This window comes from Eriocheir sinensis, unplaced genomic scaffold, assembly GCF_024679095.1.
Source record: "Eriocheir sinensis breed Jianghai 21 unplaced genomic scaffold, ASM2467909v1 Scaffold817, whole genome shotgun sequence".
Lineage (NCBI taxonomy): Eukaryota > Metazoa > Arthropoda > Malacostraca > Decapoda > Varunidae > Eriocheir > Eriocheir sinensis.
This window is the reverse complement of record NW_026112183.1, coordinates 62,501-88,296: the sequence shown is the minus strand read 5'-3', so window position 1 is coordinate 88,296 and position 25,796 is coordinate 62,501. Positions and strand designations below refer to the sequence as shown.

The 25,796-nt window shown below is 45.0% G+C and overlaps 2 protein-coding genes and 2 long non-coding RNA genes across 25 annotated transcripts in view; 3 read left to right on the top strand and 1 right to left on the bottom strand.

Annotated features, from left to right (window-relative positions):
• Positions 1 to 25,796, bottom strand: part of LOC126994539 (protein 4.1 homolog) — a 33,786-nt gene that overhangs the window by 2,123 nt on the left and 5,867 nt on the right. For 3 of the 4 annotated variants that reach the window (XM_050853858.1, XM_050853857.1, XM_050853859.1), the window contains exons 4-15: positions 25,114 to 25,299; positions 24,555 to 24,647; positions 22,309 to 22,394; positions 17,875 to 18,026; positions 16,135 to 16,215; positions 15,602 to 15,685; positions 12,585 to 13,904; positions 10,722 to 10,865; positions 9,015 to 9,200; positions 6,630 to 6,707; positions 6,147 to 6,248; positions 2,893 to 2,991 (exon numbers count right to left, since the gene is read on the bottom strand). In XM_050853858.1, coding sequence (XP_050709815.1) covers positions 2,893 to 2,991; positions 6,147 to 6,248; positions 6,630 to 6,707; positions 9,015 to 9,200; positions 10,722 to 10,865; positions 12,585 to 13,904; positions 15,602 to 15,685; positions 16,135 to 16,215; positions 17,875 to 18,026; positions 22,309 to 22,394; positions 24,555 to 24,647; positions 25,114 to 25,299 — 2,611 coding nt within the window. The remainder of the gene's footprint in view (positions 1 to 2,892; positions 2,992 to 6,146; positions 6,249 to 6,629; positions 6,708 to 9,014; positions 9,201 to 10,721; positions 10,866 to 12,584; positions 13,905 to 15,601; positions 15,686 to 16,134; positions 16,216 to 17,874; positions 18,027 to 22,308; positions 22,395 to 24,554; positions 24,648 to 25,113; positions 25,300 to 25,796) is intronic. The other variant, XM_050853860.1, reaches the window with a different exon arrangement.
• Positions 204 to 2,864, top strand: LOC126994540 (uncharacterized). Of its 13 annotated transcripts, none has more exons than XM_050853874.1 (3): positions 204 to 842; positions 996 to 1,199; positions 1,251 to 2,864. In XM_050853874.1, exons 1-3 carry the CDS (start codon positions 643 to 645, stop codon positions 1,747 to 1,749), a joined length of 903 nt encoding a protein of 300 aa, XP_050709831.1. In that variant the 5' UTR covers positions 204 to 642; the 3' UTR covers positions 1,750 to 2,864. The 13 variants fall into 13 exon arrangements, with proteins under 13 accessions (XP_050709831.1, XP_050709829.1, XP_050709825.1 ...); XM_050853872.1 differs by having other exon boundaries at positions 204 to 893; positions 1,047 to 1,199; XM_050853868.1 differs by having other exon boundaries at positions 204 to 893.
• Positions 2,986 to 5,442, top strand: LOC126994542 (uncharacterized). 7 transcript variants are annotated; one of them, XR_007749260.1, is made up of 4 exons: positions 2,986 to 3,126; positions 3,526 to 3,724; positions 3,922 to 5,115; positions 5,315 to 5,420. It is a non-coding gene; the product is annotated as an uncharacterized LOC126994542 (long non-coding RNA). The 7 variants fall into 7 exon arrangements; XR_007749259.1 differs by having other exon boundaries at positions 2,999 to 3,724; positions 3,922 to 4,120; positions 4,320 to 5,115; XR_007749255.1 differs by lacking the exon at positions 2,986 to 3,126 and having other exon boundaries at positions 3,420 to 3,724; positions 3,922 to 4,717; positions 4,917 to 5,115.
• On the top strand, positions 10,955 to 11,798 carry LOC126994543 (uncharacterized). Its single transcript, XR_007749261.1, has 3 exons — positions 10,955 to 11,103; positions 11,303 to 11,501; positions 11,702 to 11,798. It is a non-coding gene; the product is annotated as an uncharacterized LOC126994543 (long non-coding RNA).

Genomic DNA, 25,796 nt, shown 5'->3' with positions numbered 1-25,796 from the left:
GGGTTAGTATGGGGGAGGAGAAGGAGGAGGAGAGATGGATTTGAGCGAGAGAGCGAGAGAGCAAGAGAGAGAGAGATTGTGTGTGTTAGGTTATGTTGGGTTAAGTTAGGTTAGGTTAGGTTGAGAGAGAGAGGGAGAGAGAGAGAGAGAGAGAGAGAGAGAGAGAGAGAGAGAGAGAGAGAGAGAGAGAGAGAGAGAGAGAGACACACACACACACACACACACACACACACACACACACACACACACACACACACAACACAGATGCTATGAAGTTCGTACCAAAATACAGACCGAGGGAGAGGGCTAAAAAGGACTGGTTTAATACAAGATGTACAGAGGCAAAAGAAAAGATACAAAGCTTGGTCAAGATTGAAAAGAAACAGAAATCAATGAAACAAAGAAGAGGAGAAACGATACGAAAAGGATATCGTGGAAAAGTATAAAGAACAACCTAAATTATTTCATAGATTTATAAGTGGAAGAATTAAACCAAGAGAAACAATTGAAAGACTGACTGAAGAGAATGAAGAGATTGACGCTCCCAAAGGCAGGGCGGAAGTACTTAACAAAAAACTCCAGGAAGTGTTTACCAAAGAATCAATATTTAATGAACCACAAGAAAACAACTTAGATGTATATATGGAAGAGCTCAAAATAGATAGAGAGGAGATAATAAAACTATTTGGGGAATTGGGAGAAGGGAAGGCCATGGGACCAAATGGAGTTTCAGGTTTTATGCTTAAAGAATGCAGAAATGAGCTAGTTAGCCTGATATATGACATAATTACGTGCCCAATTAAAAGAAATGAGCTAGTTAGCCTGATATATGACATAATTAGGTGCCCAATTAAAAGAAATGAGCTAGTTAGCCTGATATATGACATAATTACGTGCCCAATTAAAAGAAATGAGCTAGTTAGCCTGATATATGACATCATTAGGTGCCCAATTAAAAGAAATGAGCTAGTTAGCCTGATATATGACATCATTAGGTGCCCAATTAAAAGAAATGAGCTAGTTAGCCTGATATATGACATAATTAGGTGCCCAATTAAAAGAAATGAGCTAGTTAGCCTGATATATGACATCATTACGTGCCCAATTAAAAGAAATGAGCTAGTTAGCCTGATATATGACATAATTAGGTGCCCAATTAAAAGAAATGAGCTAGTTAGCCTGATATATGACATCATTACGTGCCCAATTAAAAGAAATGAGCTAGTTAGCCTGATATATGACATAACTAGGTGCCCAATTAAAAGAAATGAGCTAGTTAGCCTGATATATGACATAATTAGGTGCCCAATTAAAAGAAATGAGCTAGTTAGCCTGATATATGACATAATTACGTGCCCAATTAAAAGAAATGAGCTAGTTAGCCTGATATATGACATCATTACGTGCCCAATTAAAAGAAATGAGCTAGTTAGCCTGATATATGACATAATTACGTGCCCAATTAAAAGAAATGAGCTAGTTAGCCTGATATATGACATAATTACGTGCTCAATTAAAAGAAATGAGCTAGTTAGCCTGATATATGACATAATTACGTGCCCAATTAAAAGAAATGAGCTAGTTAGCCTGATATATGACATCATTACGTGCCCAATTAAAACGGGCACAGTGCCTAGGGAGTGGAAGAGGCCAGGAGTGGAACTTATATACAAAAGTGGAAGAGAGGATGAACCCCTTAATTTACAGACCAGTGTCTCTGACCAGTGCGCAAAATATGTGAGAAATTAATAAAAGAACAATGTGTGAGATTTCTAGAAGAACATAATCTAATCACAAACAATCACTATGGGCTTAGGAGAGGCCGCTCATGTGTGACAAACTTGCCGAGCCTTTACTCAAGAGTGACGGACAAATTACAGGAAAGAGACGGATGGGTGGATTGCATTTACCTAGACTTAATGAAGGCATTTGACGAAGTTCTGTGGAAACTAGAAAATAGAGGAGGATTGAGAGGGAAGATGACGTGCTGGATGGAAAGCTACTTAAGAGGATGAGAGATGAGACCCGTGGTTAAGGGCGCTAGATCGGAATGGAGGGCTGTGGACAGTGGAGTGCCCCAGGGGTCGGTTTTGGCCTAGTCCTAGTCTATATTACTGACATGCCGGAGGGAATAAACAGCTACATGAGCCTGTTTGCAGATGAAGCCAAACTGCAAAGACAGACAAGAAACAGTGAAGCCTGCAAGAAGACCTAGACAAGATTTGGAAATGCAGTCAGAAATGGGAGATGAAATTCAACGTGAGGAAATGTCATGTTATGGAAATGGACATGGACTTATAAAATGGGAGATGGGGAGATATTAAAGAAAGTATATGAAGAGAGAGAGAGACCTGGGGGTAACAGTGAAAGATTATATGCAACCAGAAAGTCATATAAATCAGATCTTTGGTGATACGTTTAACATGGTGAGGAATATAGGCATAGCATTCCACTACATGGACAAAGAACACGGGAGCTTAGGGTCAAAGGAGCTGCCTCGTATAGGCCTACCGACCTCTTGCAGACTCCTGCGTTCGTATGTTCTTAAGAAATGATGGAAAACTTAATAACTACTATGATCAGACCTAAGCTAGAATGCGCGGAAACAGTGTTGTCTCCACATACGAAGAAACACAAATATATATGCTATTGAGTAGAATGGAAGTAGATAACGAGAAATTCCCACTAAGAGACGAACCTTCCAGCAGGAATAGTAGAGGACACAGTAAAAGGTTGAGGAAGGGAAGATGCTTGAGAGACATAAAGAAATATAGCTTCCCACAAAGAAATATAGAGGCTTGGAACAGACTAAGTGAGGATGTAGTATCAGCGAACTACTACTACTACTACTACTACTACTACTACTACTACTACTACTATCCCTGGACTCACTGTAGTAGTCTCCACGGTCCTTGTCCTGGAGGAGATGGACTGCGAGCTGACCATAACAGTTCCATCGCCAACCTCGTCATCAGGGTCCACCACCGACACCTGAAAAAGTTTTAATATTATTGGCTGTGGTGCGTTTGTCTGGGGTCGGATTTTAAAACGGATGGTGTTGAAACGTCTGTGGATCTTTTCTCTATCCATTGCTGGTGTCGGTGTTTTGATGCGTTTGTTTGTAAGGTCAGAAAACGCACTTGAGTCTAGGGTATCAATCTGAGAACGGTCCCAAAACAGAGAAATTGGAAGAGAATAGTTTTGACGTTTTTGGCCATAGCACGATTGTTTGGGGTCGGATTTTAAAACGGATGGTGTTGAAACGTGTGTGGATTTTTTCTCTATCCATTGGTGGTATCGGTGTTTTAATGTATTTGTTTGTAAGGTCAGAAAACGCACTTGAGTCTAGGGTATCAATCTGAGAATGGTCCCAAAACAGAGATTATCGAGGAGAAATGATTTTACATTTTTGGATGTAGTGCGTTTGTCTGGGGGTCGGATTTTAAAACGGATGGTGTTGAAACGTGTGTGGATCTTTTCTCTATCCATTGCTGGTGTCGGTGTTTTGATGTGTTTGTTTGTAAGGTCAGAAAACGCACTTGAGTCTAGGGTATCAATCTGAGAACGGTCCCAAAACAGAGATTATCGAGGAGAAATGATTTTACATTTTTGGCCGTAGTGCGTTTGTCTGGGGTCAGAATTTAAAACGGATGGTGTTGAAACGTCTGTGGATCTTTTCTCTATCCATTGGTGGTGTCGGTGTTTTGATGCGTTTGTTTGTAAGGTCAGAAAATGCACTTGAGTCTAGGGTATCAATCTGAGAACAGTCAAAAAACAAAAATTGGAGGAGAATAGTTTTTACGTTTTCAGTCATAGCGTGTTTGTCTGGGGTCGGATTTTAAAACGGATGGTGTTGAAACGTCTGTGGATCTTTTCTCTATCCATTGGTGGTGTCGGTGTTTTGATGTGTTTGTTTGTAAGGTCAGAAAACTCACTTGAGTCTAGGGTATCAATCTGAGAACGGTCCCAAAACAGAGAAATTGGAAGAGAATAGTTTTGATGTTTTTGGCCATAGCGCGATTGTTTGGGGTCAGAATTTAAAACGGATGGTGTTGAAACGTGTGTGGATCTTTTCTCTATCCATTGGTGGTGTCGGTGTTTTGATGTGTTTGTTTGTAAGGTCAGAAAACGCACTTGAGTCTAGGGTATCAATCTGAGAACGGTCCCAAAACAGAGAAATTGGAAGAGAATAGTTTTTACGTTTTCAGTCATAGCGTGTTTGTTTGGGGTCGGAATTTAAAACGGATGGTGTTGAAACGTGTGTGGATTTTTTCTCTATCGAGTGGTGCTGTCGGTGTTTTAATGTGTTTGTTTGTAAGGTCAGAAAACGCACTTTAGTCTAGGGTATCAATCTGAGAACGGTCCCAAAACAGAGATTATCGAGGAGAAATGATTTTACGTTTTTGGATGTAGTGCGTTTGTTTTGGGTCGGATTTTAAAACGGATGGTGTTGAAACGTCTGTGGATCTTTTCTCTATCCATTGGTGGTGTCGGTGTTTTAATGTGTTTGTTTGTAAGGTCAGAAAACGCACTTGAGTCTAGGGTATCAATCTGAGAACGGTCCCAAAACAGAGAAATTGGAAGAGAATAGTTTTTACGTTTTCAGTCATACCGTGTTTGTTTGGGGTCGGATTTTAAAACGGATGGTGTTGAAACGTCTGTGGATCTTTTCTCTATCCACTGGTGGTGTCGGTGTTTTGATGTGTTTGTTTGTAAGGTCAGAAAACGCACTTGAGTCTAGGGTATCAGTCTGAGAACGGTCCCAAAACAGAGAAATTGGAAGAGAATAGTTTTGACATTTTTGGCCGTAGTGCGATTGTTTGGGGTCGGAATTTAAAACGGATGGTGTTGAAACGTGTGTGGATTTTTTCTCTATCGAGTGGTGCTGTCGGTGTTTTAATGTGTTTGTTTGTAAGGTCAGAAAACGCACTTTAGTCTAGGGTATCAATCTGAGAACGGTCCCAAAACAGAGATTATCGAGGAGAAATGATTTTACGTTTTTGGCTGTAGTGCGTTTGTTTTGGGTCGGATTTTAAAACGGATGGTGTTGAAACGTGTGTAGATCTTTTCTCTATCCATTGGTGGTGTCGGTGTTTTGATGCGTTTGTTTGTAAGGTCAGAAAATGCACTCGAGTCTAGGGTATCAGTCTGAGAACGGTCCCAAAACAGAGAAATTGGAGGAGAATAGTTTTTACGTTTTCAGTCATAGCGTGTTTGTTTGGGGTCGGATTTTAAAACGGATGGTGTTGAAACGTCTGTGGATCTTTTCTCTATCCATTGGTGGTGTCGGGGTTTTGATGCGTTTGTTTGTAAGGTCAGAAAACGCACTCGAGTCTAGGGTATCAATCTGAGAACGGTCCCAAAACAGAGATTATCGAGGAGAAATGATTTTACGTTTTTGGATGTAGTGCGTTTGTTTGGGGTCGGATTTTAAAATGGATGGCATCAAAATGTGTGTGGATTTTTTTCTCTATCAATTGGTGGTGTCGGTGTTTTGATGTGTTTGTTTGTTAGGTCAGAAAAAGCACAAAACGGCTTCCAAACACCCACCTTTTTACACCAACCCCCCAAAATATGCGGAAAAAACACATATACCTCCACATTTTCGCCCGTAAAACACGCAATTTCAACCCAAACGCAAAACGGATACCACCAAAACGACCACCACAAAATTCCGCATCCAGCCATTCCACACACGCCACTCCAAACACAATCCAAACACCACAAAATGGCTCCCAAACACCCACCTTCTTACACCAACACCTCAAAAAATTCTGAAAAAAACACATATACCTTCACATTTTCGCCCGTAAAACACGCAATTTCAACCCAAACGCAAAACGGATACCACCAAAACGACCACCACAAAATTCCGCATCCAACCATTCCACACACGGCGCTCCAAACACACTCCAAACACCACAAAATGGCTTCCAAACACCCACCTTCTTACACCAACACACCAAAAAATTCGGAAAAAACATATATATCTTCACATTTTTGCCCGTAAAACACGCAATTTCAACCCAAACGCAAAACGGAAACCACCAAAACGACCACCACAAAATTCCGCATCCAACCATTCCACACACGCCACTCCAAACACAATCCAACCACCACAAAACGGCTTCCAAACACATACACACCTTCTTGGACTGCGTGGGTACCAGAGGAGGAGACCCTGTAGTGCTTGTAGTATAGTTGCCTTGAGGGTCGAAGACTTGGCTCTCGGTGGCTACTATCACACCCTGGAATAGTAGTAGTAGTAGTAGTAGTAGTAGTAGTAGTAGTAGTAGTAGTAGGAGCCGGGTGGTGGATAGTACCGATGTGAGGTGTCGGATAGTAGGTTAATGATAGTTCTAAATAGTGTGGTGATAGTGGGAATAGTCTCAGATGCATAATAGTAATAGTAGTAGTAGTAGTAGTAGTAGTAGTAGTAGTAGCTGGGTGGTGGATAGTACTTATGTGAGGTGTCGGATAGTAGGTTAATGATAGTTCTAAATAGCGTGGTGATAGTAGGAATAGTCTCACATGCATAATAATAATAATAATAATAATAATAATAATAATAATAATAATAATAATCGAAATATTAACCAAACAACAAAAAACAAGGATAACAAGCTCACCGTTTCCTCCTCCGGGTCAAGGGGGTCGATGGAGGTGCCCGAGTCATCGCTGGAGGAGGACAGGGGGCGGGGAGGGGGCTGGGTGGAGAGAAAGTGGAGGCGTGGAGGTAAAAGGTGGATGAGGGATGGAGGGGTTGTGGGGTGGGTGATATTGGGTTAATGGTGGTGGTAAATAGTGTGGAGGGGGTGGGAGGGGGATTGGAGGAGGCAGAGAGAGTGGAGAGAAAGTGGAGGGGTGGAGGTAAAGGGTGGATGAGGGAAGGAGGGGTTGTGGGGTGTCCGATAGTGGGTTAACAGTAGTGGTAAACAGTGTGGTGGGGGTGGGAGGGGGATCGGAGAAGGCGGAGAGAAAGTGGAGAGAAAGTGGAGGGGTGGAGGTAAAAGGTGAATGAGGGATGAAGGGATTGTGGGGTGGGTGATAGTGGGTTAACAGTAGTGGTAAACAGTGTGGTGGGGGTGGGAGGGGGATCGGAAGAGGCGGAGAGAAAAGTGGAGGGGTGGAGAGAAAGGAGGTGGGGGTGGGAGAGAAAGAGGGTTTGTGGGGCGTCCATAGTGGGTTAACAGTAGTGGTAAACAGTGTGGTGGGGGTGGGAGGGGGATCGGAAGAGGCGGAGAGAAAAGTGGAGGGGTGGAGAGAAAGGAGGTGGGGGGTGGGAGAGAGAAGGAGGGGTTGTGGGGTGTCCAATAGTGGGTTAACAGTAGTGGGAAAAAGTGTGGCGGGGGTGGGAGGGGGATCGGAGGAGGCGGAAAGTGGAGGGGGTGGAGGGAACGGAGGGAAAAGGTGGGAGCGAGAAGGAGGGGTTGTGGGGTGTCCAATAGTGGGTTAACAGTAGTGGTAAATAGTGTGGTGGGGGTGGGAGGGGGATCAGAGGAGGTGGAGAGAAGGAGTGGAGGGGTGGAGAGAAAGGAGGTGGGGGGTGGGAGAGAGAAGGAGGGGTTGTGGGGTGTCCAATAGTGGTTTAACAGTAGTGGTAAAATGTGTGGGGGGGGTGGGAAGGGGATTGGAGGAGGCGGAGAGAAAGTGGAGAGAAAGTGGAGGAATGGAGGTAAAAGGTGGATGAGGGATGGAGGTTGTGGGGTGGGTGATAGTGGGTTAACAGTAGTGATAAATAGTGTGGAGGGGGTGGGAGGGATCGGAGGAGGCGGAGAGAAACGGGGAAGGGTGGAGAGAAAGGAGGTGCGGGGTGGGAGAGAGAAGGAGGGGGTGTGGGGTGTCCAATCGTGGGGTAATAGGAGTGGTAAATAGTGTGGTGGGGGTGGGAAGGGGATCAGAGCGGAGAGAAAGTGGAGAGAAAGTGGAGGAATGGACGTAAAAGGTGGATGAGGGAAGGAGGGGTTGTGGGGTGTCCAATAGTGGGTTAACGGGAGTGGTAAATAGTGTGGCGGGGGTGGGAGGGGGATATGAGAAGGCGGAGAGAAAGTGGAGAGAAAGTGGAGGAGTGGAGGTAAAAGGTGGGAGAGAGAAGGAGGGGTTGTGGGGTGTCCGATAGTGGGTTAATGGTAGTGGTAAATAGTGTGGCGGGAGTGGGAGGGGGATTGGAGGAGGTGGAGAGAAAGTGGAGGAATGGAGGTAAAAGGTGGATGAGGGATGGAGGGGTTGTGGGGTGGGTGATAGTGGGTTAACGGTAGTGGTAAACAGTGTGGTGGGGGTGGGAGGGGGATCAGAGGAGGTGGAGAGAAGGAGTGGAGGGGTGGAGAGAAAGGAGGTGGGGGGTGGGAGAGAGAAGGAGGGGTTGTGGGGTGTCCGATAGTGGGTTAACAGTAGTGGTAAACAGTGTGGCGGGGGTGGGAAGGGGATTGGAGGAGGCGGAGAGAAAGTGGAGAGAAAGTGGAGGAATGGAGGTAAAAGGTGGATGAGGGATGGAGGGGTTGTGGGGTGTCCGATAGTGGGTTAACAGTAGTGGTAAATAGTGTGGAGGGGGTGGGAGGGGGATCGGAGGAGGCGGAGAGAAAGTGGGGGGAGTGAGTGGAGGGTGGAGGAACGGAGATAAAAGGTGGGAGAGAGAAGGAGGGGTTGTGGGGCGGGTGATAGTGGGTTAACAGTAGTGGTAAATAGTGTGGCGGGGGTGGGAGGGGGATCGGAGGAGGCGGAGAGAAAGTGGAGAGAAAGTGGAGGGGTGGAGGTAAAAGGTGAATGAGGGATGGAGGGATTGTGGGGTGTCCGATAGTGGGTTAACAGTAGTGGTAAACAGTGTGGAGGGGGTGGGAGGAGGATCGGAGGAGGCGGAGAGAAACGGGGAGGGAGCGAGCGGAGGAACAGAGGAAAAAAAATTCAGAAAAAGAAAAGGAAAAAATAGATAAATAAATTAACAACAATAATAATAACAATAAAAACAACAACATCAACACACACACACACACACACACACACACACACACACATACCTTGACAGGGCTTGCAGTAATAGTAGGAGCAGGCGTGACCCCCCCAGTAGCAGGTGTGGCCCCCCCAGCAGGTGTGGCGGCCGCGGGTGTGGAGCGGGTGTGCCTCTGGACCTCCTGAGTCACCACCGTCTCCTCCTGTGTTGTGTCGGAGGTGAGCCGCGTCGAGGTGAAGGTCTTCTCTTGAACCTGCGGGAAAAAGTGTGCACGGAATTGGTTGTACAGCGGAAATTGGTTGGGGTAGGTTAATGGGGTTAATGGGCTCTGATAGAGAATTTAATGGCGCATATTTTGTCACTAGGCAAGTTGAAATTGGTTGAGAAATAAGCAGACTGCGGTGAAAAATTATAAAACTTTTTTTGGCGGATTTTGAAATGGTGGACGAAAGTGCGGGTATAAAAAATGGTTATACCGTGGAAATTGGTTGAGGTAGGCTAATGGGGTTAATGGGGTCGGACAGAGAATTTAATGGCGCATATTTTGTTGTTAGGCAAGTTGAAATTGGTTGAGAAATAAGCAGACAGCGGCCAAAAATATTACAACTTTTTAAGGCGATATTCGAAAATGCAAAACTTGTAGGGTGGAATAAAAATAGATGTACAGCGGAAACTGCTTAGGGTGGGCTAATGGGGTTAATGGGGTCTGATAGAGAATTTAATGGCGCATATTTTCTCGCTAGGCAAGTTGAAATTGGTCAAGAAATAAGCAGACTGCGGTGAAAAATTATAAAACTTTTTCTAGCGGATTTTGAAATGGTGGACAAAAGTGCGGGTATAAAAAATGGTTATACCGTGGAAATTGCTTGAGGTAGGCTAATGAGGTTAATGGGATCTGATAGAGAATTTAATGGTGCATATTTTGACGTTAAGCAAAATAAAATCGGTCAAGAAATAAGCAGACAGCGGTCAAAAATATTACAACATTTTAAGGCGATATTCGAAAATGCAAAACTTGAAGGGTGGTATAAAAATGGATGTATCATAGAAAATTATAAAGGAAGGCTAATGAAGTTGATAACGTCTGATAGAGAATTTAATGGCGCATATTTTGACACTAAGCAAATTAAGATCGGTCAGGAAATAAGCGGACAGCGGTCAAAAATGTTATGACTTTTTACGCCGATATTCGAAAATGCAAAACTTGAAACTGAAACAACGACACACAAAAGTTAATGGAAAACTGGGTGTAGCAACCAAACTAATAGGAGTAATCAAATGGAGATAGTGAGAGTTAATAGACAATTTAATTACGCTTCTTTCGACATCAAGCAACCTAAAATCCACGTACAAACAAACGCACAGCAATCAAAAAGGACAAAACTTTTCCCGAACACAACCTGAAACTGGGACACAGAAGCTAATAGAAAAATGGCTGTAACAACCAAACTAATAGGAGTAATCAAATGGAGATAGTGAGAGTTAATAGACAATTTAATTATGCATCTTTTGACACCAAGCAACCTAAAATCCACGCACAAACAAACGCACAGCAATCAAAAAGGACAAAACTTTTCCCGAACACAACCTGAAACTGAGACACAAAAGTTCACAAAAAAATAGCTATAGCAACGAAACTAATAGGAATAATCAAATGGGGATTATGAGAGTTAATAGACAATTTAATTACGCTTCTTTCGACACCAAGCAACCTAAAATCCACGTACAAACAAACGCACAGCAACCCAAAAACCAAACACATCCGCACACCAACCTGGCTAGTCTTAAGTTTGGTGGTAGGGTCCTCGTGGCTCTGGGCCGAGATTGTTGTCACTGTGGTTGCCGAGACATGAGGGGCCGCTCCTCCTCCTCCTGCTGCTCCTCTGGCCTCCTCCTCCTGCTGCTGCTGTTGTTGTTGCTGTAGTAGTGGAAGCAGTAGTTGTAGTAGTAGTAGTAGTAGTAGGGGGTCGTAAGCCATGTGTTTTCAATTTTTATTTCTGTAGGTCCATGTAATTGTCTGAACGTTTTTGGTGATTGTGGGCAAACGGAAGGGGGTAGGAGGGTATTGAAAGCAAGGGTTGAAAGTAGAGTGTTTGGGCTACGTTTTAGTGCCAAGCGCGTTTCGATTGAACGATGAGAAGTTAGAGAAAATTGAGGTTGAATTTGAGGGATGTTTGAAATTTTTGCTGAGAATAATTTTTCAGCCATGCACCTTGCCAAAGAAAACGTGTGATTATGGAAAAACAGGAAAAGATAGAAAGGAAACAAAAACACAGATGGAAAGTAGAATGTTTGGGCCACGTTTTGGTGCCAAGCGTGTTTCGATTGAACGATGAGAAGTTAGAGAAAATTGAGGTTGAATTTGAGGGATGTTTGAAATTTTTGCCGAGAATAATTTTTCAGCCATGCAACTTACCTAATAAAACATGTAATTATGGAAAAACGGAAAAAGATAGAAAGGAATTGAAAACACGAGTTGAAAGTAGAATGTTTGGGCCACGTTTTGGTGCCAGGCGTGTTTTGATCGGATGATTAGAAGTTAGAGAAAATTGAGGTTAAATTTGAGGAACGTTTTAAGTTTTTGCCAAGAATAATTTTTTCAGCCATGCAACTTACCTAATAAAACGTGTAATTATGGGCAAACAGGAAAGGATAGAAAGGAAACAAAAACACGGATGGAAAGTAGAATGTTTGGGCCGCGTTTTGGTGCCAAGCGCATTTGAATCGGATGATTAGAAGTTAGAGAAAACTGAGGTTAAATCTGAGGAACGTTTTAAGTTTTTGCCAAGAATAATTTTTTCAGCCATGCAACTTACCTAATAAAACATGTAATTCTGGGCAAACAGGAAAAGATAGAAAGTAATTGAAAACACCGGTTGAAAGTAGAATGTTTGGGCCACGTTTTGGTGCCAAGCGTGTTTTGATCGGATGATTAGAAGTTAGAGAAAATTGAGGTTAAATTTGGGGAACGTTTTAAGTTTTTGCCAAGAATAATTTTTTCAGCCATGCAACTTACCTAATAAAACATGTAATTCTGGGCAAACGGAAAAAGATAGAAGGGAATTGAAAACACGGGTTGAAAGTAGAATGTTTGGGCCACGTTTTGGTGCCAGGCGCGTTTGAATTGGACGATTAGAAGTTAGTGAAAATCTAGGTTGAAGTTGAATGATTAGAACAGATTAGTACACCATTAATCACAGTTACACAGAGATATATAGACTCCTAGGCCCCAAATTACGCACATAGGCAGATAGATATGACATACTTACATGCAGAAATACGTACATGCACAGGCTGGTACACATACACACATACACACACAAGGCAGAAAAGCGTACATACATGCCCAAAAAATATATACATGCGCGCACACACACACACACACACAAACACACACAGAAAAAAGCGTACATGCAGTTTGAATTCATAGGAAGCTGAAACGCACACACATACGCACACAAACGCACATGTTACTAATACTACTACTACTACTATTACTATTGCTATGTTAGTTAATCTCTCTCTCTCTCTCTCTCTCTCTCTCTGTATGTATATATGTGTTAATATTTATATAATAATAGGTTAGTTGGCAACCCCCTTGACCACCACCACCTCAACAGCTGATCAATGTAAACACCTGTAGCAAGATGGCCGCCGCTGTGGGGGGTAGGGGGGCAGTTCCCTCCAGTCCCTCCGGAGGAAAGTCTCCCTCCGTTACCTCCACCTCCTCCACCACCTCGCCTCCCTCCATGAGCACGCTCCGTTTGATCTGTCCACTTTTGACGATGGGCCCGGTGAATCCAGGTGCATTTCCTGTATACGGATTGGCAGTGAGGCTTCCAGGTGCATTTCCTGTATACGGATTGGCGGTGAGGCTCCCAGGTGCATTTCCTGTATACGGATCGTCAGAATCGCCTTTGTTTACATTCTCGGGGGAGTTTCCTGCATTCTGATTGGCCGAGAAGGTTGTCATGGGGGTAAGCTGGTGTCTGGGTGAGTCTCCTGCGCTCTGATTGGCCGAGAACGATGTCATAGCTGGGTTCTGGTTGGCCAGGGTCAGGTCAAGGTCACTGATACCCTCCTCCCTTGTGCCCTCCACCAGGCTTTCCATGGAGGAGGAGGAGGAGGAGGAGGAGGACGAGGAGGAGGAGGAGGACCGGGAGGAGGGGGAGGAGGGGGAGGAGGTCTTCTTCTTCTCTTCCTCTTCCTTCTTCTTCTTCCGGTTAAAGAGTGAGAATTTTTCCTTCTTTTTCTCCTTCTTCTCCTCCTCCTCCTCCTTCTTCTTCTTCTTCTTCTTCCCTCCGGCTAGCACTCCTCCTCCTCCTCCTTCTTCCTCTCCTCCTCCTCCTCCTCCTCCTCCTTGCACCTCTTCCTCAGCAACAGGAGTTTTGCTTTTCCGAAATCGTCCAAATTTCGGGGACTTTTCCTTTTTCGGGGTTTTCTGGGGCTTTTCCGGGGTCGTTTTCCCCTGCGACCCATCCGACCCACGCCCCGCCTTGCCCCCCTTTGCCCCGGGGTCATCCTTGGGGGCATAGTTGAAAGCCTTGGCCCGGAAACGCTTTTTTTCCGCCCCCCCGACCTCCGGCGATTTTTCTTGAGTTTCCCCCGGAGACCCCGAGTAGGAGAACCCCACGGAAGACGGGGAGTAGGGCCGGCGGGTCTGGTCTCCGGTCAGGTCCTCGTAGGAGTACTCCCGGGTCACCCCCTGGGGCGACCCGTGACCTGGGGCGCCCGGGTCGGCTTGCGTTCCCTTCGCCGGGTCAGCGTTTTCAGGGGGTACCCCGGCATTCTCGCCAGGGGGGTCTGATGTAAAAATAGCCCTCTGTGTCTTGACCAATGGCGATGTTCCTGATGATGACGATGGTGCCTTGGGGTCCTTAGGGGAGGGGGGCGGCCCATAGGAGGGAGGGGGGGTGGAGGCCGGGGGGAGGGGGGAGGAGCCAGGCCCTGTGGAGTCCTGTTTAGGGGTGAAGGGATTAAAAGGGATTGGATTAGGTGTGTGTGTGTGTGTGTGTGTGTGTGTGTGTGTGTGTGTGTGTGTGTGTGTGTGTGTGTGTGTGTTAGGTAAATCTGCCCTCTCTCTCTCTCTCTCTCTCTCTCTCTCTCTCTCTCTCTCTCTCTCCTAATGTTTCCAAATCTGGCACCAATACAAAAAGCGGTACCATGAATCTAGCTTAAGGGTACCAAAAATAGCTTCTAGTGACCCCAAATCTGGTACCAATACACAAAGCAGTACTGAGAATCTAATTAAGGGTTCCAAGAAATCCTTTAATGGTTCCAAATATGGCACCAATACAAAAAGCGGTACCATGAATCTAGCTTAAGGGTACCAAAAATAGCTTCTAGTGACCCCAAATCTGGTACCAATACAAAAAGCAGTACTGAGAATCTAATTAAGGGTTCCAAGAAATCCTTTAATGGTTCCAAATATGGCACCAATACAGAAAGCGGTACCATGAATCTAGCTTAAGGGTTCCTAAAATAGCTTCTAGTGACCCCAATTCTGGTACCAATACAAAAAGGGGTACCATGAATCTAGCTTAAGGGTTCCAAAAATAGCTTCTAGTGACCCCAATTCTGGTACCCATACAGAAAGCGGTACCATGAATCTAGCTTAAGGGTTCCAAAAATAGCTTCTAGTGACCCCAAATCTGGTACCCATACAGAAAGCGGTACCATGAATCTAGCTTAAGGGTTCCAAAAATAGCTTCTAGTGACCCCAAATCTGGTACCCATACAGAAAGCGGTACCATGAATCTAGCTTAAGGGTTCCAAAAATAGCTTCTAGTGACCCCAAATCTGGTACCCATACAGAAAGCAGTACCATGAATCTAGCTTAAGGGTTCCAAAAATAGCTTCTAGTGACCCCAATTCTGGTACCCATACAGAAAGCGGTACCATGAATCTAGCTTAAGGGTTCCAAAAATAGCTTCTAGTGACCCCAAATCTGGTACCAATACAGAAAGCAGTACCATGAATCTAGCTTAAGGGTTCCAAAAATAGCTTCTAGTGACCCCAAATCTGGTACCAATACAAAAAGCGGTACCATGAATCTAGCTTAAGGGTACCAAAAATAGCTTCTAGTGACCCCAATTCTGGTACCAATACAAAAAACGGTACCTTAACACACACACACACATAAACACACACACACGCACATAAGGAGTCCAACACATGATCAGGTCGTGGTCAATTACGCACACAGACGCGCACACAGACAGCCGCCCACGGGTATAGATCAAGGTCAACACGGGTCACACGCACACGCACGCACAGGTCACATTACGGGTCCAAAACAAGGCCAAAAACAGGTCAAATTATAACATGCTAAAATTACACACAAAATTATACTCATTCGAAAGTACATTCAAAAATTACATGCAATTATTATTATTATTATTATTATTATTATCAATACTTATAATAATTACTTTACTACAAGATGCTAAATTACTTACGATGATTAAAGATAGCTCTCTCTCTCTCTCTCTCTCTCTCTCTCTCTCTCTCTCTCTCTCTAAACCTACATGCAATTATAATCATTAAAACATCAATACTTATAATAATTACTTTACTACAAGATGCTAATTACTTACGATGATTAAAGATAGCTCTCTCTCTCTCTCTCTCTCTCTCTCTCTCTCTCTCTCTCACCTTCTGTGCCATAAGTGCGGCTCTCTTCCGGGTGGCCTCAACCAGATCCGCTACCGGCACCACCGCCACGCCACCTACCGGCCTCTGTAAGTAGTAGTAGTAGTAGTAGTAGTAGTAGTAGTAGTAGTAGTAGTAGTAGGGGCAGGGATAGTACTGTTGTGAGGTGTTGGATAGTACATAAAAAGGTGTTCTAAATAGTATGGTGATAGTAGGAATAGTCTCAGATGCATAGTAGTAGTAGTAGTAGTAGTAGTAGTAGTAGTAGTAGTAGTAGTAGTAGTAGTAGTAGTAGTAGTAGTAGTAGTAGTAATAATAGTAGTAGTTAGCTTAGGTTAGTACTATTAATAATTCTCTCTCTCTCTCTCTCTCTCTCTCTCTCTCTCTCTCTCTCTCTCTCTCTCTCTCTCTCTCTCTCTCTCTCTCTCAAATAAAAAAATTAAAAAATATAGATAAAAATAATTATAAAAAATGTCTCAAATCTTCATTCTCTCTCTCTCTCTCTCTCTCTCTCTCTCTCTCTCTCTCTCTCTCACCTTGGAGGAGGGAGGGACGAAATTCCCCTCCGTCGACGAATCAGAGGACGAGACGCGGCTGTCCCGACTCCCCCGGCGCCGCTGTGTAAGTTAGAGATAGCTCACTTTTAGAGCGAGCCAATCTACTCGATCGATTCGGATAATTTTTTGTTCTCTATCTTTCTCCCTCGCTCAAGATTCGTGTGGTAAGGGTCTAACTGCTCCTCGCTCCCTTTCTCTCGCCTCGCTCAAATTTAGAGAGAGCCCAGACTTACGTACTCGCTTGATTTGGATAATTTTTTGTTCTCTATCTTTCTCCCTCGCTCAAGATTCGTGTGGTAAGGGTCTAACTGCTCCTCGCTCACTTTCTCTCGCCTCGCTCAATTTAGAGATAGCCCAGACCTACTCGCTCAATTTGGATATTTTTTTGTTCTCCACCTTTCTCCCTCGCTCAAGATTACAGTGGCGAAGGTCTAACTGCTCCTCACTCACTTTCTATCATCTCGCTCAATTTAGAGAGAGCCCAGACCTACCCGCTCAATTTGCATAATTTTTTGTTCTCCGTCTTTCTCCCTCACTCAAAATTAGTGTGGCGAGGGTTTAACTGTTCCTCGCTCACTTTCTCTCTCCTTGCTCAATTTAGAGAGAGCCCTGACCTACTCGCTCGATTCGGATAAATTTTTGTACTCTATTTTTCTCCCTCGCTCAAGATTACAGTGGCGAGGGTCTAACTGCTCCTCGCTCACTTTCTCTCACCTCGCTCAATTTAGAGAGAGCCCTGACCTACTCGCTCGATTCGGATAATTTTTCATTCTCTATCTTTCTCCCTCGCTCAAGATTGCAGTGGCGAGGGTCTAACTGCTCCTCGCTCAATTTAAAGACAGCCCAGAACCTACTCACTAAATTTTGGTGGCAAGCGTTTCGAAAAAAAAAGGGTGTACGTTTTGTGAGCTATCTCTAAAAATATTAAAGCTAGCTCTACCAAAACCTACACCCACAGAGACTGATCCTTCGCGCACATGTACACAGAATCCCAACCTCCCAGCGCGCACACAGGCCCAGAAAAACGCACACAAATATTGGTACACACAGTGTGGTTAGTATTGTTAGTAAAGAACAGAGAGAGAGAGAGAGAGAGAGAGAGAGAGAGAGAGAGAGAGAGAGAGAGAGAGAGAGAGAGAGATATACAAGGAATATGATTTAGAGATATCTTTAATTTGCACTATTTTCACACATTCTCTCTCTCTCTCTCTCTCTCTCTCTCTCTCTCTCTCTCTCTCTCTCTCTCTCCCTTCCCATCCCTTCCCTTCCCTTCCCATCCCATCCCATCCCTTCCCTTCCCTTCCCTTCCCATCCCATGCATTCCTATCCCATCCCATCCCTTCCCATCGCATCCCATCCCGTCCCATCCCTTCCTATCCCTTCCCATGCATTCCCATCCCATCCCATCCCATCCCATCCCTTCCCTTCCCTTCCCTTCCCATCCCATGCATTCCTATCCCATCCCATCCTTCCATCCCATCCTTCCTTCCCATCCCATGCATTCCCATCCCATCCCATCCCTTCCCATCACATCCCTTCCCATGCCATCCCTTCCCATACCATCCCATCCCATCCCTTCCCTTCCCATCCCATCCCATGCATTCCCTTACCTTCCCATCCCATCCCATCCCGTCCCATCCCATCCCATCCCATCCCATCCCTTCCCTTCCCATCCCATCCCATCCCATCCCATCCCATCCCATCCCATCCCATCCTTACCTTGTCTTTATCAGAAGTTTTGCCAGACTTAGCCGATTCAGCTTCTTCCTCCTCTTGTGACCTCTTCCCATCAATTCCGGGGATGTGCGGGGGAGGATGTGACATGGTGTGCCTCTTGCTGACCTCGGGCGACTCTCCGCTGCGGCCGAGAGCTGTAGTGGTAGTAGTAGTAGTAGTAGTAGTAGTAGTAGTAGTAGTTGGGTGGTGGATAGTACTGATGTGGGGTGTCGGATAGTGGGTTAATAGGTGTTCTAAGTAGCGTGGTGATGGTTAGAATGGTCCTCGGTGAATGGTAGTGGTAGTAGTAGTAGTGGTAGAGGTAGAAGCTGAGTGTTGGATAGTACAGATGTGGGGTGACGGATAGTGGGTTAATAGGTGTTCTAATTAGTGTGGTGATGGTTAGAATGGTCCTCGGTGAGTGGTAGTAGTAGTAGTAGTAGTAGTAGTAGTAGTAGTAGTAGGTGCGTGGTGGATAGTACTGATGTGGGGTGTGGGATAATGGGTTAATAGGTGTTCTAAGTAGCATGGTGATGGTTAGAATGATCCTCGGTGAATGGTAGTAGTAGTAGTAGTAGTGGTAGAAGTTGAGTGTTGGATAGTATTGATGTGGGGTGTCGGATAGTGGGTTAATAGGTGTTCTAAGTAGCATGGTGATGGTTAGAATGGTCCTCGGTGAATGGTAGTAGTAGTAGTAGTAGTGGTAGTGGTAGTAGTTGGGTGGTGGATAGTATTGATGTGGGGTGTCAGATAGTGGGTTAATAGGTGTTCTAAGTAGCATGGTGATGGTTAGATGGTAATCGGTGAATGGTAGTAGTAGTAGTAGTAGTGGTAGTGGTAGTAGGTGCATTGTGGATAGTACTGATGTGGGGTGTCAGACAATGGGTTAATAGGTGTTCTAAATAGCGTGGTGATGGTTAGAATGGTCCTCGGTGAATGGTAGTAGTAGTAGTAGTAGTAGTAGTAGTAGTTGGGTGGTGGATAGTACTGATGTGGGGTGTCGGATAGTGGGTTAATAGGTGTTCTAAGTAGCGTGGTGATGGTTAGAATGGTCCTCAGTGAATGGTAGTAGTAGTAGTAGTAGTAGTAGTAGTAGTAGTGGTAGGTGCGTGGTGGATAGTACTGATGTGGGGTGTCGGATAGTGGGTTAATAGGTGTTCTAAATAGTGTGGTGATGGTTAGAATGGTCCTCGGTGAATGGTAGTAGTAGTAGTAGTAGTGGTAGAAGTTGAGTGTTGGATAGTATTGATGTTGGGTGTCGGATAATGGGTTAATAGGTGTTCTAAGTAGCATGGTGATGGTTAGATGGTAATCGGTGAATGGTAGTAGTAGTAGTAGTAGTAGTAGTAGTTGAGTGATGGATAGTACCGGTGTTGGGTGTCAGATAATGGGTTAATAGGTGTTCTAAATAGCGTGGTGATGGTTAGAATGGTCCTCGGTGAATGGTAGTAGTAGTAGTAGTAGTGGTAGAAGTTGAGTGTTGGATAGTACTGATGTGGGGTGTCGGATAGTGGGTTAATAGGTGTTCTAAATAGCATGGTGATGGTTAGAATGGTCCTTGGTGAATAGTAGTAGTAGTAGTAGTAGTAGTAGTGGTATATATATTCTCATTATAATCACAGAGACAGAGAGAAAGAGAGAGAGAGAGATACACACATGCTTTCACAAATAACTACAACAACAACAACAAGACATGCCAAGATATTAATTTTTCTATATTGTCACCCACGAATGACTCGGTGTTCTGTGAAGGGCTCAGTTTTGTTTAGTGGGCAGCGCAACATCTGTGGTCATATGCCGGAGAGAGACAGGCAGGGAAAGTTTTGTTTAGTGGGCAGCGCAACATCTGTGGTCATATGCCGGAGAGAGACAGGCAAGGAAAGTTTTGTTTAGTGGGCAGCGCAACATCTGTGGTCATATGCCGGAGAGAGACAGGCAGGGAAAGTTTTGTTTAGTGGGCAGCGCAACATCTGTGGTCATATGCCGGAGAGAGACAGGCAGGGAAAGTTTTGTTTAGTGGGCAGCGCAACATCTGTGGTCATATGCCGGAGAGAGACAGGCAAGGAAAGTTTTGTTTAGTGGGCGCAACATCTGTGGTCATATGCGGAGAGAGACAGGCAGGGAAAGTTTTGTTTAGTGGGCAGCAACATCTGTGGTCATATGCGGAGAGAGACAGGCAGGGAAAGTTTTGTTTAGTGGGCAGCGCAACATCTGTGGTCATATGCCGGAGAGAGACAGGCAGGAAAGTTTTGTTTAGTGGGCAGCGCAACATCTGTGGTCATATGCCGGAGAGAGACAGGCTGGGAAAGTTTTGTTTAGTAGGCAGCGCAACATCTGTGGTCATATGCCGGAGAGAGACAGGCAAGGAAAGTTTTGTTTAGTGGGCAGCGCAACATCTGTGGTCATATGCCGGAGAGAGACAGGCAGGGAAAGTTTTGTTAAGTGGGCAGCGCAACATCTGTGGTCATATCCCGGAGAGAGACAGGCAGGGAAAGTTTTGTTTAGTGGGCATCTCAACATCGGTGGTCATATGCGGAGAGAGACAGGCAGGGAAAGTTTTGTTTAGTGGGCAGCAACATCTGTGGTCATGTGCGGAGAGAGACAGGCAGGGAAAGTTTTGTTTAGTGGGCAGCGCAACATCTGTGGTCATGTGCGGAGAGAGACAGGCAGGGAAAGTTTTGTTTAGTGGGCAGCGCAACATCTGTGGTCATATGCGGAGAGAGACAGGCAGGGAAAGTTTTGTTTAGTGGGCAGCGCAACATCTGTGGTCATATGCCGGAGAGAGACAGGCAGGGAAAGTTTTGTTTAGTGGGCAGCGCAACATCTGTGGTCATATGCCGGAGAGAGACAGGCAGGGAAAGTTTTGTTTAGTGGGCAGCGCAACATCTGTGGTCATATGCCGGAGAGAGACAGGCAAGGAAAGTTTTGTTTAGTGGGCAGCGCAACATCTGTGGTCATGTGCCGGAGAGACAGAAGGGGAAGGAATTATAGGAGAAGGGAACAGACCCCAGGAGACGGGACACAACATCTGTGGTCATGTGCCGGAGAGAGACAGAAGGGGAAGGAATTATAGGAGAAGGGAACAGACCCCAGGAGACGGGACACAACATCTGTGGTCATATGCCAGAGAGAGACAGAAGGGGAAGGAATTATAAGAGAAGGAACAGACCCCAGGAGACGGGACACAACATCTGTGGTGATATGCCGGAGAGAGACAGAAGGGGAAGGAATTATAGGAGAAGGGAACAGACCCCAGGAGACGGGACACATCTGTGGTCATATGCCGGAGAGAGACAGAAGGGGAAGGAATTATAGGAGAAGGGAACAGACCCCAGGAGACGGGACACAACATCTGTGGTCATATGCCAGAGAGAGACAGAAGGGGAAGGAATTATAGGAGAAGGGAACAGACCCCAGGAGACGGGACACAACATCTGTGGTCATATGCCGGAGAGAGACAGTAGGGGAAGGAATTATAGGAGAAGGGAACAGACCCCAGGAGACGGGACACAACATCTGTGGTCATATGCCGGAGAGAGACAGAAGGGGAAGGAATTATAGGAGAAGGGAACAGACCCCAGGAGACGGGACACATCTGTGGTCATATGCCGGAGAGAGACAGAAGGGGAAGGAATTATAGGAGAAGGGAACAGACCCCAGGAGACGGGACACAACATCTGTGGTCATATGCCGGAGAGAGACAGAAGGGGAAGGAATTATAGGAGAAGGGAACAGACCCCAGGAGACGGGACACAACCCCATTCACTGCTGGGTGGACAGGGGCCTCGTAGGGTATCGGAAAAGCCGCCCAAATTTTTCCACTCCGCCCGGAAATCGAACCCAGGCTCTCTCTCGTCTGTGAGCCGAGTGTGCTAACCACTGCACCACGAAGCCCCCTAACCCCCGGGGCAGGACTGTATAACCACCGGGGAAGGGAGGACAGCCCCCGGGGTTAAGGGTGAGTATGATTAAGTGAAATTAGACCGAGGAGGATTTCAAAACAGACCGAAATCTACCAGAAAAAAATAGTTTTGTCATAAAATGTCCCACGGGTGACAATATAGAGATTTAAACATGCTAATAATAATAATAATAATAATAATAATAATAATAATAATAATAATAATAATAATAATAATAATAATAAAAATAGTTACCGTCCAGGATACTGTAAGCTAAGAGGAGAGATTGTTATTGTTATTGTTATTATTATTATTATTCTCTCTCTCTCTCTCTCTCTCTCTCTATCTCTCTCTCTCTCTCTCTCTCTCTCTCTCTCTCTCTCTCTCTCTCTCTCTCTCTCTCTCTCTCTCTCTCTCTCTCTCTCTCTCTCTCTCTCTCTCTCTCTCTCTCTCTCTCTCTCTCTCTCTCTCTCTCTCTCTCTCTCTCTCTCTCTCTCTCTCTCTCTCTCTCTCTCTCTCTCTCTCTCTCTCTTACCGTCCATGGATCTTGATGAGAGTTTCCGCCGGCTCAGTGATCGCTCAAATTCAGGGTTGTTCCTCTGACTGATGTTGGCAGCCATCCTGGAAAAGTCGTCACATTATTAAAGCTAGCTCTAAAGATATTAAAGATAGCTCACTCAAACTTGGAGGGCATGTGCGTAAAGGGTTCGCGCATGTGTGTATTGAGTTTGGTGTACATAGGTGGTGTGTACGCGGAGATACACGCACATAAATTCAGGCGTACATGCTCGAAAAAGTATATTGAGTGATTTTTTGGTCATGAAAGTTGTGACAACATTAAAGATATCTCTAAAGATATTAAAGATAGCTCACTCAAACTTGGAGGGCATGTGCGTAAAGGGTTGGCGCATGTGCGTATTGAGTTTGGTGTACGTAGGTGGTGTGTACGCGGAGATACACGCACATAAATTCAGGCGTACATGCTCGAAAAAGTATATTCTGAGTGATTTTTGGGTCATGAAAGTTGTGACAATATTAAAGATAGCTCTAAAGATATTAAAGATAGCTCACTCAAACTTGGAGGACACGTGCATAAGGGGTCAGTGCATGTGCGTACTGAGTTTGGTGTACATAGGTGGTGTGTGCACAGAGATACACGCACATGAATTTGGGTGTGCGTTTTTTTAAAGATCCGAGTTTCCTGATTATTAAGTGTTAAAGTTGTAACATTTTTAAAGATAACTCTAAAGATATTAAAGATAGCTCACTCAAACTTGAAGGGCACATGCATAAGGGGTTGGTGCATGTGCGTACTGAATTTGGCGTACATGGGTGGTGTGTGCGCAGAGATGCACGCACACGAATTTGGGTGTGCGTTTTTTTAAAGATCCTAGTTTCCTGATTTTTAAGTGTGAAAGTCGTAACATTTTTAAGGCTAGCTCAAAAGATATTAAAGATAGCTCACTCAAACTTGAAGGGCACATGCATAAGGGGTTGGCGCATGTGTGTACTGAATTTGGCGTACATGCGTGGTGTGTGCGCGGAGATACACGCACACAAACTCAGGTGTACATGCTCAAAAAAGTATAGTCTGAGTGATTTTTTGGTCATGAAAGTTGTGACAATATTAAAGATAGCTCTAAAGATATTAAAGATAGCTCACTCAAACTTGGAGGGCACATGCAGAAGGGGTTGGTGCATGTGCGTATTGAGTTTGGCGTACATGGGTGGTGTGTACTCGGAGATACACGCACACAAAATCAGGCATACATACTCGAAAAAGTATATTCGGAGTGATTTTTTGGTCATGAAAGTTGTGACAATATTAAAGATAGTTCTAAAGATATTAAAGATAGCTCACTCAAACTTGGAGGGCATGTGCGTAAAGGGTTGGCGCATGTGCGTATTGAGTTTGGTGTACGTAGGTGGTGTGTACGCAGAGATACACGCACATAAATTCAGGCGTACATGCTCGAAAAAGTATATTCTGAGTGATTTTTGGGTCATGAAAGTTGTGACAATATTAAAGATAGCTCTAAAGATATTAAAGATAGCTCACTCAAACTTGGAGGACACGTGCATAAGGGGTCAGTGCATGTGCGTACTGAGTTTGGTGTACATAGGTGGTGTGTGCACAGAGATACACGCACATGAATTTGGGTGTGCGTTTTTTTAAAGATCCGAGTTTCCTGATTTTTAAGTGTGAAAGTTGTCACATTTTTAAAGATAACTCAAAAGATATTAAAGATAGCTCACTCAAACTTGAAGGGCACATGCATAAGGGGTTGACGCGTGTGCGTACTGAATTTGGCGTACATGGGTGGTGTGTGCGCGGAGATACACGCACACAAACTCAGGTGTACATGCTCAAAAAAGTATATTGAGTGATTTTTTGGTCATGAAAGTTGTGACAATATTAAAGATAGCTCTAAAGATATTAAAGATAGCTCACTCAAACTTGAAGGGCACATGCATAAGGGGTTGGTGCATGTGTGTACTGAGTTTGGCGTACATAGGTGGTGTGTGCGCGGAGATACACGCACATGAATTTGGGTGTGCGTTTTTTAAAGATCCGAGTTTCTTGATTTTTAAGTGTGAAAGTTGTAACATTTTTAAAGATAACTCTAAAGATATTAAAGATAGCTCACTCAAACATGAAGGGCACATGCACAAGGGGTCAGCGCATGTGCGTACTGAATTTGGCGTACATGGGTGGTGTGTGCGCGGAGATACACGCACACAAACTCAGGCGTACATGCTCAAATATAGCAAAACACTGACCTGCTCTGATATTGTGTTCGTCCAGAATAGCGGAATTTTGACCCCAAGCGAGGCCATAGACCCTGCTTCTGGGGGGGCTCGGGGGTCATCAGCCTGGGGGGGGAGGGGGTTGTAGTAGTAGTAGTAGTAGTAGTAGTAGTAGTAGTAGCAGTAGATAGGTTATGTTAGGTTAAGTTTAGGGTATCTTCAAACACATGATAGCCAGCACCTTATGGTATAAATCTCTCTCTCTCTCTCTCTCTCTCTCTCTCTCTCCCTTCCCTTTCCATCCCTTCCCTTCCCTTCCCTTCCCTTCCCTTCCCTTCCCATCCCATCCCATCCCTTCCCATCCCATCCCTTCCTTCCCTTTCCATCCCTTCCCATCCCATCCCATCCCATCCCTTCCCGTCCCTTCCCTTCCCATACCATCCCATCCCCTCCCATCCCATCCCATCCCTTTCCATCCCTTCCCATACCATACCATCCCATCCCTTCCCATCCTTTCCCTTACCATACCAACCCTTCCCATCCCTTCCCATCCCTTCCCATCCCATCCCATCCCATCCCATCCCTCTCTCACCTGAAGAATGTATGGTGTTCAACGCAAACCTTCCATAGCTTCTTGGCAGCCCTGTGATTGGTCAGCTTGAACCCAACAGTGCTTTCGAAAGTCTCAAATTCTCCCGGCCGAATTTTGATGAAGAAGTTGCTCCGCTTATATGAGATTTTCAGGATCTTCGGCCAGGCAAACCGGTTGATCCGTAGCCTGGGGGGGGAGAGGAAAGGTCAGGTCATGTACGTGTGGAGTTTCGTGTGCGTGGGTGCCGTGTATGCGGAGTTACACGCACATGAAGTCAGGTGTACGTGTCTGAAACCTGGATTCTGGGATATTTTTGGGTCATGGAAGTGATTGCATTTTTAAAGCTAGCTCTAAAGATATTAAAGTTAGCTTAACCGAAAAGTATACACATGTGCGCCAATCATCCACGCACATGTACACTGAATCGCAACCTCCCAACACGCACACAAGCTCAGGAAAACGCACATAAACATAGCTACACACATAAAAACACACAGCCTATACTACTCAACCCTAAAAAAAAAGGTTGTATACTTTTAAAGATATCTCTAAAAATACGAAAGCTAGGTCAATACGATTTTCAGGTCATATGCGCCAATGATCCACGCACACGCACTCCGAATCCCAACCTCCCAGCGCGCACACAAGCCCCAGAAAAACGCACACACAAAGATAGGCGTACA